The 18,544-nt window shown below is 39.0% G+C and overlaps 1 protein-coding gene and 1 non-coding gene across 2 annotated transcripts in view; both read right to left on the reverse strand.

Annotated features, from left to right (window-relative positions):
• Ipo7 (importin 7) overlaps positions 1 to 18,544 on the reverse strand; it is a 42,512-nt gene that overhangs the window by 7,442 nt on the left and 16,526 nt on the right. The window contains exons 5-22 of the mRNA XM_040756439.1: positions 14,946 to 15,102; positions 11,726 to 11,815; positions 11,498 to 11,592; positions 11,304 to 11,388; positions 9,956 to 10,090; positions 8,881 to 8,980; positions 7,795 to 7,871; positions 7,537 to 7,653; positions 6,729 to 6,818; positions 6,156 to 6,321; positions 5,835 to 5,995; positions 4,490 to 4,618; positions 3,478 to 3,544; positions 3,270 to 3,395; positions 2,633 to 2,730; positions 1,674 to 1,769; positions 631 to 851; positions 332 to 537 (exon numbers count right to left, since the gene is read on the reverse strand). Of these exons, the coding sequence (XP_040612373.1) occupies positions 332 to 537; positions 631 to 851; positions 1,674 to 1,769; positions 2,633 to 2,730; positions 3,270 to 3,395; positions 3,478 to 3,544; positions 4,490 to 4,618; positions 5,835 to 5,995; positions 6,156 to 6,321; positions 6,729 to 6,818; positions 7,537 to 7,653; positions 7,795 to 7,871; positions 8,881 to 8,980; positions 9,956 to 10,090; positions 11,304 to 11,388; positions 11,498 to 11,592; positions 11,726 to 11,815; positions 14,946 to 15,102 (2,216 nt within the window). The remainder of the gene's footprint in view (positions 1 to 331; positions 538 to 630; positions 852 to 1,673; positions 1,770 to 2,632; positions 2,731 to 3,269; positions 3,396 to 3,477; positions 3,545 to 4,489; positions 4,619 to 5,834; positions 5,996 to 6,155; positions 6,322 to 6,728; positions 6,819 to 7,536; positions 7,654 to 7,794; positions 7,872 to 8,880; positions 8,981 to 9,955; positions 10,091 to 11,303; positions 11,389 to 11,497; positions 11,593 to 11,725; positions 11,816 to 14,945; positions 15,103 to 18,544) is intronic.
• Positions 6,411 to 6,596, reverse strand: LOC121135621. The gene has a single exon (XR_005872723.1). It is a non-coding gene; the product is annotated as a small nucleolar RNA SNORA23 (small nucleolar RNA).

An 18,544-nucleotide genomic window follows, 5' to 3' on the forward strand; every position in this document is an offset into this window, starting at 1 on the left:
GCCTCCAAAGCCACAGAGAAACCCTGCCTGGAAAAATATATATATATTTTGGCTAAATACTTAATGCTTTTCTGCCACAAAGACAGAAATTTTCCAAGTTTAACTTTTTAAAAAAATATACTCTATTTAGAGCTGCCTGTCCTTAAATGTGAGAACATAAGAACTCTTATTGCCTAGTAGGCATCTGGGATCAGGAGTATTCGCCAGAAAGGCTGGCTTCCCGATCATCCAATCTGAAAAAGCATTTGGCTACAAGTCTATCTATGATAAAGAATTATATGATGGTTTTGAGCAGACATGCTTCTGCTTTTAACCACCATGAATCCCTTACCAGTTTCATCTTCATCTTCAGCTTCATCATCATCATCACTGTCATTCTCATGTTCTGCATGGCAGGCATATGCTCTTTTTAATCCATTAAATAAAAGGATAAATGCTGGCAAAATCTGTCCAGAAACCTGATTTAAAACCTGTGGTATTTGTTCCATATCAATAAGGGCACACAAGCCGAGAACACACATCTTCCTGTCGTGAAGCCTAAAACCATAAAGAAAAGTGATAATTAAAACTTTAGTCTGTTTTATTACATGAGCAGAGTCTCTCATAAAGTCACAATTTACTACCACTTACCCCAGGAAACAGTCTACGTCATTAAGCCATTGAGTGATAAAATGATTTGTAACAGGTTCAACGTTATTAGGGAATCGAAGATTTTCTAATGTATTAAGTAGTAGGTGTGGATTATAATATAATGCTGCAATTGCAACTTGCAGGCACATTGTTCGAAGTTCACTTGTCTTAACCTCTCTCGTCAGCCTCTCTAAAGCCGCTTCCACGAATAATGGAATACACTGTAAAGAGAGATTATAAGATCTTCAAAGACTGTAATAGCATCCAACCTAGCTTACTATATATAAACTAATTACTTACACTGAAGCTTCCTTTTGTCCCTATAGGGGACTTCCAAAGATGACTAGTATTTAACTGTTCAAGCATTTCATGGAAAATCTAATTTTAAATGAAAGCAAGTCTTTCCTTTAAAATTAGACCAGTGACAATCTCATTAATTATCAATCCTAGTTCAGCCTTCCTAGTTAAAGTGACTTGTAATGCACTTATTTAACCAAAGCTGATTGATTGGATGATTGTTTCTAGAGACAGGATTTCTCTGTATTGTTTAGGAGCCTGTCCTGGAACTAGCTCTTGTAGACCAGGCTGATCTCGGACTCAGAGATTCACCTGCCTCTGGCTCCTGAGTGCTGGGATTAAAGGAGTGTGCCACCACACACGGCATCCAAAGCTAATTTATGACAACAAATACACATTAAACAACGATTATTATATATAACGTAAAACAAACATTTAGCATTGTTGGCTATCCATGTTGCAATAACATACAGAAATATAATGAGGGCCGGGCGTTGGTGGCGCACGCCTTTAATCCCAGCACTCTGGAGGCAGAGGCAGGCGGATCTCTGTGAGTTCGAGACCAGCCTGGACTTACCAAGCGAGTTCCAGGACAGCCTCCAAAGCCACAGAGAAACCCTGTCTCGAAAAACCAAAAAAAAAAAAAAAAAAAAAAAAAAAAAAGAAATATAATGATCCCAAAGAAAATTTAAATGTATCAAAGACCAACACTCTAAATCCAATAACAGAAAATCAGCCTCACTGACCTGATCGATGCCACGCCCTTTGCACTGTAGAATGATGACCTCTAACAATTTTGCTGCATGACATTCTGCATCTTCTCCTGCAACTCCAGTAAGAACCTGATTACACAATACAAATAGCAAGAATGCTTTGTGAAATGTTTAAAGCAGAGAAATAATTTCCCTCTATGTATTTACATAAACAATTGCTATTTTGATCATAAAAGGGATAAGGTGGTATTTGTTTGGCACCCTAGTTTGAATTCTTATTCCGGACTCTAGCATGTTAACAACATTAAGTTCTCTCAGAGGTATAAGCTAGAACATTATTAACCTTTCTCAAAGATATCTGGCTCTTTTGTAAAGAACATCAACAAAAACCTATCACCTAAAGCATGGTAGCACATGCTAGTAAATCAAAGTCCTAGATAGGCAGAGGCAGGAGGATGAATGGTTTTAGATTGGTCACATACACACAAGCAAATGGTAGAGTAGCTTTGGCTATTTTTCTTATTTTTTGCTTGTCAGCAGACAAGGTCTCACCATGCAACTCTGGCTAGCCTGGAATTTGATGTATAGGGCAGGGTGCCTTCTTAACCGACAGTGCTGGAATTAAAAGGGTATGCCAACATACTCAGCCAAAAACCTACACTCTCCAAGCATTCTTTTTAGAACTCCCAAGTTCAAAATACTTTATGTATCCAGAATCTTCTACATGCAAGGCAAGTGCTTTATCACTGAACTGTTATTTCCCCAAACCCAAAAAATTTCATTCCAATATTCTGGTCAGAGTCTCAAACCTGCTATGAACCACATAATAACCTTGAACTCCCAATCTTCTTGCTTCAAACAACTGTTATACCAAAGAAGACATTAATAGTCTGATCAACGTGTTCTGTGTTCCGCACAATCCAGGAACATGTGTATCTTTATCATTTTACTGCAACAACCTTCTGATATCTGGTATTGTAAAAGGGGCCTACCTTTTTACACATACTGTATATCATTTCAAGATACTTGGTATCAGACAGGAGTGTGTCTGTATCAACTGTTACATAGTTATGCAGAAGAGGCATCATGTCTATAGTTTAAAAAAAATAAGATAAAGTCAATTTGTACGTCCTTTACCATTGTTCATTCCCCTCAGCCTACAAGGCAAAGTTTCCTATAGTTCTAGATAACGAAAAAAGAGCTGGTAACCAAGGATGACTTTGGATTCCTAACTCTGCCTCCATGTGATGGTAATTACAGGTAGGTACCACCATACCTGGCTTATACATATACATATGTATACATGACACTTCATTTTTCCTCTAAATGAAGTTTACACACCAAACGGCAAATCTCACACTATCAATAACTTTACATAGAAATTCTTTGCATTAAAAAATATATATGCATATTTACTTATAGAGAATTATGATATGTGTTTTTAAAAGCAAACTAACAATAATGACACAACAGCAACTAATGTCAACTAATACAAATGTCCTCCTAGGGCATTAAATATAAAGAATGCAGCAGTTAAAGCAGGAAAATGTTGTGTTTAAATAATAAGCTATGTGGTAATCCTTATGGTTGTAGAGGAACAATAACCATTTTCATGCTGATAGACTTTACCTGTAAAGTAATCAAAGCCATCTTGCTGAAATACCTCAAATACAAGTGGCAATAACTGCCACATCTGTGGAGACACTTGTTGACATGTCAGACTATGTGCCAAAGAGAAGATCTCTTCATAGAATTCTAGAAGAGAACATCAAGCTGTCAAAAACAAACTACTTACTCATCCCACATGATATAAAAACATAAAAAGCAGGTATAATACCTAAGACATGCTGTTGTAAAACGGTCCCAATGACTTGTAAGCAGATTCCCTCAAGCTGCTGGGTTATCTAAGAGAGAACAAAAAATTGCTAATAATTGTCACATTTTTATTAAAAGCACACCTTTAATCCCAGGGAGGCAGAGGCAGGCGGATCTCCGCGAGTTCGAGGCCAGCCTGGTCTCTATAGCAAGTTCCAGGAGAGCCTCCGAAGCCACGGGAACCCCTGTCTTGTAAAAAAATAAAAAAAAAAGGCAGTTTGAATCAACAGACAGTTGTGAAACAACACACAAAATTATGAACAAATTACACATCAACATTTAGTGGAAAATCATTACAATGAAAAAAATAAGGAACTACTTGCTCATTCGCAAAAACAGAGAAAAATAATATCACAGCAATGACATAAACTCAGTCCAGACAAAACTAATAAGTCACTAGCTGATTTATAATGAAATTGACTAGAAGGGGGCAGTGTTCCTACCAATGACAAAAAAACTAGATTTGGTAACTTCCAAGATTGGGTAGCCTTTCCTTTGCTACAACTCACTACATAGTCTAGACAAACTTGTAGTCTAGACAAACTTCAAACTCAGCGATCCACCTACTTTTGCCAGGATTAAATGGGTATATTAGCATGCCCTATTTCATTTTTAGAAAATTAAAATATGATGCACACCTTTAATCCCAGCACTCGGGAGGCAGAGGCAGGCGGATCTCTGTGAGTTCCAGGCTAGGTTGGACCGACAGCCTCCAAAACAATACAGAGAAACCCTGTCTCGTAAAACCAGGGGTGGGGAGGGGGGAGAGCCTGGCATTGGTGGCCCATGGCTTTAATCCCAGCACTCAGGATAAATAAATGATAAAAAAATGAATGGATGCATGGGTGTGTGGGTGAGTAAGTAGAGCAAATAGGAGCTGTATCTTGAAACCAGAATAAAGTGATCAAATAGAAGCAGATAAAATGGCTTTATAACACTCCATAAAAATTGCGCAGCATGAGACTATTTTTTACCTCTTTGTGATCTTCAACCACACTCAGAAGTGTGTCAATTGTATTTAGAATTCCCATAGCAGTGACTGCTTTGTCATCACTTCCTTCCTCATCTGGCCCAGTCTGAATTACTTGGTTAAATGTCATTGCCTAGAATCAACATAATGAAATGAATTAACACTGGGCAAAGAGTGAAGACACAGAGAGAATAGCAGGCAGTCTGTGTATCTCAGGCAGGCCTCAAATTTCCTGCCACAGCTTCCATACTACTGAAATTACAAGTTTTCTAACAATACCTAGGGGATTGAATACTGACACTGTGAGAGTAATGAGGCAAGGTACAGAATGTGTTTATCATGAACATTAATCGTGCCAAAAGGACTGAATGACTCGAGTTCAGTGATGGGGGAAGTCCTTCTGTATGTTTCTCTTATTGGTTGATGACTAAAACACTGGTTGGTCAGTAACCAGACAGAAAGTATAGGCAGAGTTACCAGATGAAGAGAAGGCTGGGGATAGGAAGGTAGAGAGAAGCCACCAGAGACGTCATGTTACAGAAAGACTAAAGTGCCAGATTATGAGTAAGCCATAGGCTTGTGGCAATACATGGTTCAATTAGAAATGGGTTAATAATTAAGAGAAAGCTAGTCAGTAAGAAGCCTAAGTCATTGGCCAAACAGTTTATAATTAACATGTCTGGATGTGCTTATTTAGGGCCAGTTGGAACAGACACAGTGTCTACAGTTAAGTGATAGCACCAGCAACATACTGAGATCCTTTCCTGGACTACTCCCAAATACAGGCATATTAAATCACCAATTGCTGATCTCTCTTTCTATGAGTGTTTTGCTTTAAAGTATGTTTGTGGGATACTTGCGTGCTAGGTACAAGTCTCTGATGTTCACAAACCAGAAAAGGGCATCAGATGCTGTGGAACTGGGGGTTACACACAGTTCTGAGCCAATAAGGAGGTGATGGGAGTTGAACCCATGTTCTCTCTGGGAGAACAAAAATTGCTCTTAGCCTGATATGCCATTTGTAACTTTATCAACTGTTCTATTCAGGAAACTTCACAGATGTTGACCCTGACATGCCTAAGAGCGTGTGCTGTACAACACAAGGATGAGTCCCTGACATACTACATTTAGCTCTAGCAAGTTTTCCAGTTTTTTTCTACTTCACAATCTTTCTCTATAAAATAGTAGTCATTTCAACTAGGACCATGTGAGAAATAAAGGAGTTAAATATTTATGAAGGGTTTTATACTACTTTTTAACACAGTACGTTCCATTTAACATTGGTTTTAGGGAGAACAAGACACTTCTGACAAACTACATGGATAATACAGAGAGCTAAATTAACATACCAGATGCTGTGTCATTTCTACAGCAATGGGAGTAACCTCTTCACTATACTCGCAGATCATTTTCTGAATTACATTTGTAAGATCATCATTTTCTGTTTCTCTTATAATATGAAGAAGAGCCTGCATTACAGGTCTGATAAATGGAGTGATGTATTCTTTAGCTGTAATAGAGGAAGAGGAGGGGGCAGAGACTTAGTAGGTAAATAATAAGCTGGATACAAAAAAAAGCAAATACCAATTGCATTCACAATATACATTAAGCTAGTTCATAGAATTTTGCCTCACAGTTATGAGGGTATTTGTGACATACAAACCACTTGCCTTTTTCTTGATTGCTGATCAACACTTGCAGTGCAATGGCAGCTTCCACTTTCACTGGCATTTCTCGATCATCAATCAGACATCTTCTCGTCAGTTCTAACGCTGTTTGGAGGTTCTGATCACTCTTGAACTTCACTTCACAAAAATAGTGAAGTACCCAGCAAGCCTGTAAATATAGGGGGAAGGGTCAGGTGTGTGTGTTTGACTATAAACAGCTTATAATAGATTTCCCGAAGTAAAACTATACCCAAAGTTTTATGTCTGGGGAATTGGAGGCTGGCCAGTGGAAAAGATGTGTTCAAACACACAACACAAGACCAGTACTATGATCCCATGTTACTCTTTGGCTGCATACTCTTTGTGTGGATAGCAAGACCTGAATGCAAAACACAGACAGATATTGCTACCAAACATAGATGACAACTATGCACACAGTATTGCAGCAGCCAGATAAACATTCACAAAAAAGTAAGACTTAGCTGAGATAACACATGTCCAAGTCAAAGTAATTCTGAGTCATACCTTATAAGACATATAAATAAATACATCGAAAAATACAACTTTAAAACTTACTCTTGCTCTCATGTAGCCAAGCTCACTGCTGAAGAGAGGAAATACATGATTCTGCAACATGTACTCCATCTGATCTTTGTAGATCTTTTTCTGTGAATATAAAGGAGTCTAGTGAGTTATCTAAACACAACTGTCTCAAGTTGCAAATGTTAAAAGACACTAATAAAGACACATTTATTCACAACTCATTTGTTTCTATATTACGAATATTTTTTGACACTAACCCTTGGTATATATCGAAGTCTGTCATGGAACTCATGATCTCACTATTTTCACATGATGAATCCCTTTTTCCATGCCCAAGCGGTCTCAGCAATTATACATTTTAAAATTCCCTAGTTATGCCCGGCATTTGGTGGAGTACGCCTTTAATCCTCGCAATCCCATAGCAGGCAAAGGCAGATCTCCGTGAGTTCGAGGCCAGCCTGGTCAACACAGTGAGTTCCAGGACAGACTCCAAAGCTATACAGGGAAACCCTGTATCACCCCCCTCCCCTGGAAAAAAACAAACAAAAAACAAAAAAACAAAGAAGTCCCCAATTAGAAAGCAATCAACGCCAAGTTTCAACAGAAATGTGTTTGATTAGAAACTCAGGAGGCAGGAGAGCTTAGTTGGCAAAATGCATTCAGTCAACAATATTACTCCAGTTTCAAGTTTTCCAACAATGTCTTCTAGCTTCTGGAGGTAGGTACTGCATACATGGCAGGCAATATATATTAAAATATATCTGTTAAGTAAACTCTCTCTCTGTGCATAGATATATGTTAACTCTCTCTCTCTCAAACACACACACACACAGAGGAATACCTTCAGAAGTATTTCAGCTAAAGAGCCAATCATATGTAAAGCTCCATCCTTTTTACGGGGATCAGCATTTGGTTCAGTAAGAATCTGGTAACAGAATCCCATAGTCTTTTGCAGTACCTGAATAAAGGACAATCAACACTTTTTTTAACCCACCGTTCCTGAACATACTGATAATCATAACACATGAATAACATTTAAAAAACTATATTTGAAGAAATTTAAAATAATAATGCAAATGTTATCAACATGATTACTCACCTCTTTCCTTTTACTGCAGGCTGTAAACAAAAGGGTCTGGGCAGCAGTAGTAGGAGAAATAAAATCTTCAAACACATCTAGAGGACAAATGTAAAATGAAAATTTAGAGAACATATAGTTTTTGCTTGGTCTTTTAACAATGTCAGAATTATCCCAGGTTGGCCTAGTCTCCTTTTCCTCCTGCCGCAAACACCCAAGTTTGAGGACTACAGACATTGAAAATGGTACCTGGTTTACTAATTTTTTTGGGAAAAGTATTTCCTATTCCCAAATCTAAATACTATGTTCTATAGGAGTCTTTGAGTCAGATGCGGTGGTGCAAACCTGTAATTCCAGCACTGAAGCAGGAGAATTTTGAGTTTAAGGTTAGCAACAGTGATGGCACACACCTTTAAAATCTCAGCAGGCTGGAGGCAGAACCAGGTGAATCTGAGTTGGAAGCCAGATTGGTCTACAGTTCCAGAATGGTGAGCATTACAGAGAAACCCTGCCTCATAAAACCAAACCATTTATAAGGTGCTGTAATGAATGAATAGGCTGAGAAGGACATACAAACAGAAATTATATACTTTATGAAGCTTAGGCTGGCTGAACATAACCTCTGTAATCTAACTAAAATATTTTGTTCTTTAAATATGAAAATTTTTATTTGAAAAACATGTTCATTGCCGGCTGTCGTGGCGCACACTTTTAATCCCAGCACTGAGGAGACAGAGGCAGGCCGATCTCTGTGAGTTCAAGACCAGCCTGTTCCATAAGAGCTAGTTCCAGGACAGCCTCCAAAGCCAGAGAAACTCTTTCTTGAAATCAGCCCCCCCACCAAAAAAAAATGTTTATTATATTCACTTATGTACAAGTGAGCAGCAGGTGTATGGTAGACATAAGGTCAACCTCTCATTTGAGTCCTCAGGTCATCAGGCTTGAGCCATTCTTGTTTACCCTGTTTTGTTTTTGAGTTATTGTCTTACAAAGTTCAAGCTGGCCTCGGACTTGTCATGCAGATGACCATAACCTTCCATTTCCTTCCTAGTCTTGGTATTATACTTCTGTACCACCATACCCAGACAGCAAGGCAAACGTTCTTACCAAACTTCATGCGTATATATTCATAAGGGTCTTCTTGCCAGAGTTCCTCATCAGCATCTGTATAGCACATCAATGGAAAAATAACATCTTGGATAATGCCCTGCAATTTAAAAGTTAAGAAAGTAACAGTCTTCAGCTTTCAAATTTAACCTGTCCAATCTCCTTTAAGTAGCAAAACAACATAATTAAACATATAAAATTTGATAACAAACTCCAGTAACTTACTAATTTTCAGCCCAACATACAAGCCATATATCAACTTGTAACAATTACACAATAAGACAAACGTTCTCATATATAGCAGTTATATACATAGCACAGCTGTGCAAAGCTTGATATGTATTGGAGTGTTTGGGGAAGTCCTGTGCATTTGTCAATAAAGCACTGTCTGGCCAATAGGGAATCAAGATAGGTGGGACTAGGAGTCTAGGAGAACTCTGGGAAGGAGAAACACAGGGAGTCAAAATGTTACGCCATGGGGTAGGAAGCCCGGAAACTTCTCCGGTAAGAGACATACTTAGATTAACAATTATGGGGTAATACTTAAGTCAGAGCTAGCCAGTAAGAAACATGCAAGGCCAACAGCTTCATAATTAATATAGCCTCCTGTGTGTTTATTTGGGACTGATGCGGCACTAGAACCAGGCTGGCAGGAAGGCTTCTCTCAAGGAAAAAGCTTCTCATTACATTGGAGGGCCTAGGTTTAACCTCCAGCACCCAAAAAGAGCAAAGACAAGCAAATTCTAGAACTCTAAGATAATAAATTATGAAAATAACAATATGATAAAAAGTTCTTAGCTCAGTCCAAATCACACGACTAAAGTATAACTATATTCCAATGGTCAGAGATTAAATATTAGCTTAAATTCTATACAAAAATATAGCTAGACAGTGATAAAATATCTCGTTACACTCAAAGTGTTCTTTTTCTGCTGCACTATCTAAACACTCACTGCACTAGACTACAAAACTCAATTATTCAACCTTTACAGTAATTAATATATTGCTATTACAACGCTAAAAAACAAGCCACCAATCAACAAAACAAAAAATTCATTACAGAAAAAATTATTACTTGTATATGAGGCTTCAGGTTCTTCCAGGTGAGAGCATGGGAAACTCCTTGATTAATATAATTTAATGTCTGCTGTAAAACTCGAGGAGCCATATATTGTTTCTCCTTGTACTGATATAACACTTTCAATAAAACCTTTGAAAAAAGAAAAGATTCAATCAAAAAAATATTCAGATAAAATTTAACCACTATAATCTAGTATGAACACATTCCTAGACATTGCCACAAAATAAAAAAACATAGTCCTTTTAAAACTTGTGTGGAGAACTATTTATTTTCAAGGCATTTAAAATAAGAAATGGCACAGTGAGATGGCTCGGGGGCAAAGACACTTGTGACCAAACTTGACGACCTAACCCTGGAACTCACACACAGGGATCTGGCAAGTTTTCTAGAAAAGCACACTCATAAACACATGTACATGCAAAATAAACAAAGATATGACTGTGTCAAAGGCCTTGCTCCTAGTTAAGTCAAACAAGGAACAAAAACCTGTAAATTCCAGCACTACAGCCAGAGGGCAAGATTATCATTTTATAAGCATTTTGAAAAGTAGGACTGAAGTCAGGCTCAGTCCCAGTACAGAAACCAGCCTGGGCTACATAGTGAGACTGTCTTTTAAAAAAAGTATAAGGAACCTGGGTGTGGTGGTACACACTTTTACTCCCAGCACTCAGGAGGCCAGTCTGGTCTACAAAAGGAGTTCAGGACAGTTAGGGCTACACAGAGAAAGCCTGTCTTGAAAAAGAACAATAAAAACAAAATCAAGCAAACAAAACACCACACCAACCACTAGCAAACAAATATGGGAATGGAATATAACAGTGAAGAGCACCAGCCGACCAAGCACTCACATGTTGGCACACCACCAACTGCATCACTGTTTCCAGGGTATCTAAGGAAGTGGTTATCAACTTACCTAAAGCTTTGACACTACAGTTCCTCATGCTGTGGCGACACCCAGCCACAAAACCATTTCCACTGCAATGTGAAATTTTAATTTTGCTACTGTTATGGATCATAATGCAAATATATGATACTCAAATCCTGTGAAAGGTCGTTATAAAGGTCAAAACCACAGGTTAAGAACCAGGTATGCGCTAGGCGTTGGTGGCGCACGCCTTTAATCCCAGCACTAGGGAGGCAGAGGCAGGCAGATCTCTGTGACTTCGAGGCCAGCCTGGTCTACAGAGCAAGTTCCGGGACAGCCTCCAAAGCCACAGAGAAACCCTGTCTCGAAAAACCAAAAAAAAAAGAACCAGGTACATAAGTGGGGCACAGAGCATGCCAAACATCCCATAAACAAAAAATGAGTCAAGTCTCTACTTAAATGAATTTTAAGACTTACCTGCTGGACACCAACAGCAAATGCCTTCAGAAAGACTTCAGCAAATTCATTATACTCCTTAGAAACATTCCCAGGGCTTCCATATCTACATGAACATAAACGTGCCCGTTATTTCTTTATAATGCTTACCACTATATTCATAATAGCAAAGTCTTAAAAAAAATTTAAATTACTACACATGGACCAGAGCATACCTTTCAAAAAGTCTTGCTAAAATATGTAAGGCCCACTTCTTACATTTCCACCAGGGTAACTCTGGTCTATCATCTTCTTCAACTTGAAGTGTTTCCTTTAAATAGAAAGACAAGAATACACTCAATTATAAAAAACAAAGAACCTAAGCATTCAAAATTGATGATTAATAACATATTTATTAAAAGAATAAGCTGGACCTAAGACATTAATCTTTACAAAGAACTTACATTAGGTACATCCCTATTCACAACAGTCTTCAAAATTTCCACCCATTCTGTCAGGTTCTGCTGGTTTATCAGCTCCAGGGGTAGCGTATACTAAAGAAAAACAAAAAAACTTAGTATTTTTAAAGTCACAAGGGAATTCCTCATCTATGGTGCTAACATTTATTTCCCCTTTTCTCTATTTTATGTTTGTATTCGTTCATTCTTGCAGTGGATCAAACCTAGGGACTTGTGTACACTGGGCAAATACTCTATTTCCCCAGTCTTGTTCTCTTTTCATAAAGGAGGAATTGCTTAATAAATTTTATTGGATGCTTTACTGGGCATCTGGAAATATAAATCATGTAATTTAGTATTTCTGTTAATTATGAGACAGGATCTCATGATATACTGCTGGTGACCTGTATACCAAGAAAGCCTCAAACTCTGACAAATGCCTCTGCCACTCACAGTGCTGGGATTACAGGCATGCACTACCATGCCGGATCATCCAATTCAGGATACAACACCCACTTACGTTAAGTTAGATGTACTATACTTTGTTATCAGGACAAGACAGTCTGTGTGTATGTGTCTGTATGCATGCACTGTGAGTGCAAATACCCTCAGAAGTCAGAGGACATCAGAATTGGAGTCACAGGGTTGTGGGCAGACCAACACCATGTCACTGAAACTATCTTCTGGAAAAGCAGCCAAGTATTCTCTCTAATCTTCTGAGTTTTCTGTAGCCCAAATGTGCTGGCCTTAAAAAATCTGAAGCTGCTGGTGGTACACACCCTTTAGTCCCAGAATGCCTAAGGGAGAGGCAGGCTGATCTCTTGTCTATAGAGCTACTTCCTGTCGAGAGAGAGAGGAGAGAGAGGAGAGAGAGGAGAGGGGAGAGGGGAGAGGGGAGAGGGGAGAGGGGAGAGGGGGAGAGAGAGAGAGAGAGAGAGAGAGAGAGAGAGAGAGAGAGAGAGAGAGAGAGAGGGAGGGAGGGAGGGAGGGAGGGAGGGAGGGAGGGAGGGAGGGAGGGAGGGAGGGAGGGAGGGAGGGAGCCTGTTGCGGCGATAAGTACTTGTTTTTGTTGTTTTGGGTTTTTTTCAAGAAGTTTCTCTGTATTGTTTTGGAGGTTGTCCTGGAACTCATTCGGTAGACCAGGCTTGGTCTCGAACTAGATCCGCTTGCCTCTGCCTCCCAAGTGCTGGGACTAAAGGCGTGCACCATCAAAGACCGGATTAAATTTTATTCTTATCTATATGGTTAGTTGCCTGCCCATATCCATATACCATCTATGTGCCTGGTGTTCCTAGAGGCCTGAAACTGGAGTTATAAACAGTTAGTTGCAGGTCTAGATGAAGTACTGGGAGTAGTAGAACCTGGGTCCTCTAAAAAAAGTAGTCAATACTGCTGAGCTGGCATTCAAATCCAGGAAATGATTTTTTTTTACCTGAAGTTGTTAATAAAGTTATAAAATTAAGTTTCTGAAGTTTTACCAAGAATTCAAAACCCTGAATTCAATCTGCAGCAGCATATAAACTGGGCATAGTTATGCATGGTATGTTGGCCACGATGATCTCAAAATTCCCAAGCTCAACAATTCACCACCAACTGAATCATGAATACTTAAAGACTCTAAGAAAAGTTCACTAATTTTAGCATGGAGTGGTGATCCATACAGTTCCATTTACTCAAGAGGGCAGCAGATCACTTGAAACTGTAAGTTCAAGACTATGCTGGGCTCCATGACAAACCACCCTCTATTGGATAGCTATGAGAATTCTAACTACTTATTTACAATGTCAGATCTATGAGAATTGCTAGTCTGTGGGAAACATGCTTGTTTTCTCGTTGGCAACTGCAATACTTACCTTTCCCTAAGAGACAGCTCCTCACTACATAACATAGGCTGGCATCAAATGTGCTTCTCCTAACTACTACCTGAATGGTGGTATCAAGGTACACTCAAGTTCTTTTTATCTAAGACAAGGTGTTCTAATGTGCTATCCAAATAAGAGTATTATATACCATATAGCCTAGGACGGTCTCAAACTCATGCTTTTCCTGTCTCAGCCCACAGGAACAGGATTAGAGGCATACACCAATCTATCCAGATTAGACTGGCAAATATAATTATTAACATGAATGATGTTATTCATGTTAATGAATGATATTAACTTTTCTTTACTGTGGTAAATGACAATCAGTATTTACATATGTATGTATGCAAGCTCCTTACAGGTAGACACAATGGTATATGCCTATAATTTCAGCATTCGGGAATCAGAGGCAGGAGGACTAAAGCATTTAAGATCAGCCTGGGCTACAGGAGAACCTGTTTCAGAATATACACAATTAAGGTAGAGCAAAGACCCTTTCTTAAAGAGACCTGGAAAAAGCCCACACACCACTCATTGGCATTGTATATTAGCAGCACTAATTAGACTCTGTGTATCTTTGTTTGTTTGTTTTGTTTTATGAGACAGGGTTTCTCTGTATTGTTTTGGAGGCTGTCAGTCCAGCCCAGCCTCGAACTCACGGAGATCTGCCTGCCTCTGCCTCCCGTAAAGGCATGCGCCATCACCACCCAGCTTCTGTGTATCTTTTTGTTTGATTTGTTTTTTGTTTTGAGACAGGGTTTCCTTGTGGCTGTTGTAGATCAGGATGGTCTCAAACTCTGAGTGTTGGGATTAAAGGAGTGTGCCGCCCCCGCCACCACCATCGCTACCACGCCCACCCCTACCCCCACCCAGCCTGTGTATCATTTTTTTATTTTTATTTATTTATTTATTTTTGGTTTTTCGAGACAGGGTTTCTCTGTATTGTTTTGGAGGCTGCCCTGGAACTCACTCTGTAGATGTGTATCATTTTTTAAAGAAAAGGACATGAAGGTAGGAGAGAATTTTGTTGAGGGGAAATCAGGGGTAGTGGGAGTAGTTACAATCAAGATACATTGTATGCATGTCTCTATATAATTATAAAAAATCTTTTTAATTTAAAATAAAGAACAAAATCCACACTATTAAAAAAAAAAGTATCCCCATTCTGGTGAGATGCCTCAGTAGGTAAAGGTGCCTGCTGTCAAGCCTAACAACCTAAGATCAAACCCATGGCCAGAATGGTGGAAGGAGAGTCAACTCCCAAGTTGTCCTCTGACTTCTACCAGTGTCGGGGCACACATTAAGCCCCTCCCTCCCATATACAAATAAATGTAATAAACATTAAAAAAAAAAAAAGACAGTACCTGAACAAGGGCATAAAAGATCTTGAATATCTGCTTTTGGATGAGGACAGACTGGTCAGACTGATCAGAGAGCAGCTGGATAAAGCGGTCTTTCAGAACAGGCAGGAAGTGCTGCATTGCTGCCACTAATGGACTTCGCTCTTCTGGTTTCTTATACCTAAGGGTAGGAATAGAAACTAATTCTGTAAGAATGTACTTCCATAACTGATACAAAATCTGTCCTTTTCACAAATGTTAACAACAGTTTCTTACCAAACTGAGGACAATAAGGACAAAAGCCTGCTGAGGAAAACAAAAGCCAGCATCAGAGAGGTATTTTAAAAGATTAAGGCAAGTGCTCACTTCCAGAGCATGCATCCTGAAACTGAAACATGGTAGGGCTCATGTTTCAGGACTGTAGATTTGTGAAGCATTCCACATTTAAGGGAAGGAGATAGGGCAAGTTTTTTTTAAAAAGTTGGATTCCTGAGCTCAATGTGTCGTTTCAGAACTTTTAATCCCAGCAGTGGTAAGCAGATATCAGAGTTCTAGGACAGTGGTGGCTACAAAATTAGACCCTGGTTTTGTTTTATGGATTTTGCAAAGAAAAAAAAAAAGGACAAAGGATTTCCAAAAAGGCACAGTGGTACACTTCTGTAATGCCAGCATAAAGAGGCAAGGCAGACAGACGGTACAGCTAATCTGGGCCACATGCAGAGGAAACCTTGTCTGAAGCCAAAAACCTAATTTCAATTATCTCACAGAGTTTAATGATAACCAAACTGTCATACACACACACACTGAAGAGTTGGCTCAAGCCATAAAAATGTTTGCAACGCAAGCAAAAGGACCTGACTTCTTCATATTAAAAAGTCCAGGCGTAAATCTATAGAGATAGATGGCTCAGCAGTTAAGAGCACTTACTGCTTTTACAGAGGACCAGGGTATAATTCTTAATACCCACACGGTGACTTAACTGTCTGTAACTCCAGTTCCAAGGGATTTGATGCCTTCTTCTAACCTCTGTGGGCTCTCACACATATGGTGTACACACACCCATAAAATAAAATAAAATAAAATAAAATAAAATAAAATAAAGAATTTCTAAGTAGCCGGGCGTTGGTGGCGCACGCCTTTAATCCCAGCACTCGGGAGGCAGAGGCAGGCGGATCTCTGTGAGTTCGAGACCAGCCTGGACTATCAAGCGAGTTCCAGGACAGCCTCCAAAGCCACAGAGAAACCCTGTCTCGAAAAAAAAAAAAAAAACCAAAAAAAAAATTTCTAAGTGTAGAATATGCACACAATCTACTTACTGGGGAAGTGTAGATAGGAAGAGCACTGCATCTTTGCCAGCCAGCCAGTCTAGTTGAATTAGCAAGCTCCTGTCTTTATTAAGGGTGTTGTAATGAACCCACATGGTGGAAAGAAAACTAACTTCTACAAGATGTCCTATGACCTACACATGCATAATGGTTTTCACGTGCTTAAAAAAAAAACAAAAGCAGGCCATGGTGGCACACACCTTTAACCCAGTGCTCATGAGGCAGAGGCAGGTGGATCTGTGTTATCCAGGAAAGCCAGGGCTAAACAGAGAAAAGAACAGACTACTGAAAGTTGTCCTCTGATATCTTCAGGTGTCCTGTAATTCCCACGTGCTCTTCTCTAACATACACATATATACCATACACACTTAAATATTTTAAAAGATTATAATACTTCTTATTCAATAAAACAGTAATATATGAAAGAAATTCCTATGATGAGGGCTGGCAACATGGCTCAGCATATGGTAAGAGACGATGCTGCACAAGAGTATCTAAATTTGAAACCAAGCATCCACAAAGAAAAAAAAGAAAAAAAAAAAAAAAAACAAGAAAAAGCCAGCCATGGCCATATAAATGTAACCAAAGTGCTATGGGGCATGAAGGAGGAGTCCTGGAGGTAAGCTCCAGGTTGAGTTTTTCATGGAATAAGGCAATAGTGAAATAGTGATAGAGTAAGATGCCAGACTTCTTCTGGCCTATTTACTCCCACTGGCAATGTGCGTGGGCCAAATACCTCATACTGAGGTACTAAATATATCATATACTCAAATACACCAGTGACACTCATATGCATACAGAAAGAAAACCATGTGCATTCTCTAGTTATACTACATAACTACAGACAAAATTTCCTAATAATAAAGGTAAAAACTCTTTCATCTTTCCAACTCAGTTGGTCATCCACAATAACTGAAAACTTACTAATCACACGGGATATTAGACTGGGAATTGGTTAGCAGTAGTTAACCTAGCTAGTGGCAACTCAAGTAATTTATGGTATGAAATACATCATTACACTGTGAGACCCAAAAACGTCTGAAAGTATGACATAAGGCAGAGGCAGGTAGATCTATAATACTATAAGTCTCCATTCACATACCAAACCAATGAACCACAGTCAGGAATCAACTGAGTACAATTCTTTTCTCTTAAATTTTTTTTCTTGAGACAGGGTTTTTCTGTACAGTGTTCGATGTCCTTGAACTCAAGAGATCACCACTACACCGGGCTGAATATTTTGTTTTTAAATAAAAAGTCAGTGATTCTTTAATATCCAAAATTCTTACCAAGAAAAACAATGTAGCTGATAAAGTACTTCTCTAACAAATCCAACTCTGGATGCTCCACAGCATACAAACCAATTGTGGCAATGCCCAGAATTTGAGAAGTTGAAGGCAGGGGGATCAGAAACTCAAAGTCATCCTCTAGTATGTAGGAAATGCAAGGCCAGTTCTGTCCCAATTACCAGATCAAAACTATTACCCTAACATTTCACCAGGAGTTGCCTGAACTCCTAACATTTCATAACAGGTTAGCTGTACACCAAAAATCTCCCAAGGGGCTACTGTATACCCTTATTACGAGTTCATGCTTCTGGCTCTCTATCCCCTTTCTCATTTGCTGCTATTATTCAGTAAGGTCCAATATAATTTCCTCATCAATGTTCCCTTTTATCTTCTCCTATAAACAAGCAAATACTGCTTGAAAATAAACTGAAATTCCAATATTATAGTAGCCTCCTCTATATCTCATTTAAAAATCCCTCACATTCTTTCCTGCTAAGGTTATGAGACACTCTCAAACCCTCTTTCTCTGGCTTTAGTCACTCACTTACCAGAACTACAAAACTGGCACTCTGATAGAAGTTGGAGCGACAGCTGGAACATTCCTTAGCAGGAAGATGGGTAGCTGGTGGGGATACAAGAAAACACCAGTACCAAGGATGTAAATGGTGTGTTTCATACCTGCTCAGAACAGCAAAGTTCTTTGAAATGGAATCCCAAAAGGGTGTCAGAGACTGCCTACAAGTCCCAAAACAAGAGGGCTCACAGTGGCATGTATTTAGCGCGGAGGATCACCACTACCATACTAAATTCTTCCTTATAATTTTTCCACCTCACACTTTGATGTGCCTACCAATTTCACTGCTTTGACCACAAGCTTTAATGAAAATCCTTCATCGTTTGACTTATTACCTTTTTTTTTAGGCACCTATTTTAAAAATATTTTTTATTTATTGTGTATACAGCGTTCTGCCTGCAGGCCAGCAAGCAGAGGGTACCAGATCTCACTAAA

The sequence above is a fragment of the Mesocricetus auratus genome, unplaced genomic scaffold, assembly GCF_017639785.1.
Source record: "Mesocricetus auratus isolate SY011 unplaced genomic scaffold, BCM_Maur_2.0 Super-Scaffold_4256, whole genome shotgun sequence".
Classification (NCBI taxonomy): domain Eukaryota; kingdom Metazoa; phylum Chordata; class Mammalia; order Rodentia; family Cricetidae; genus Mesocricetus; species Mesocricetus auratus.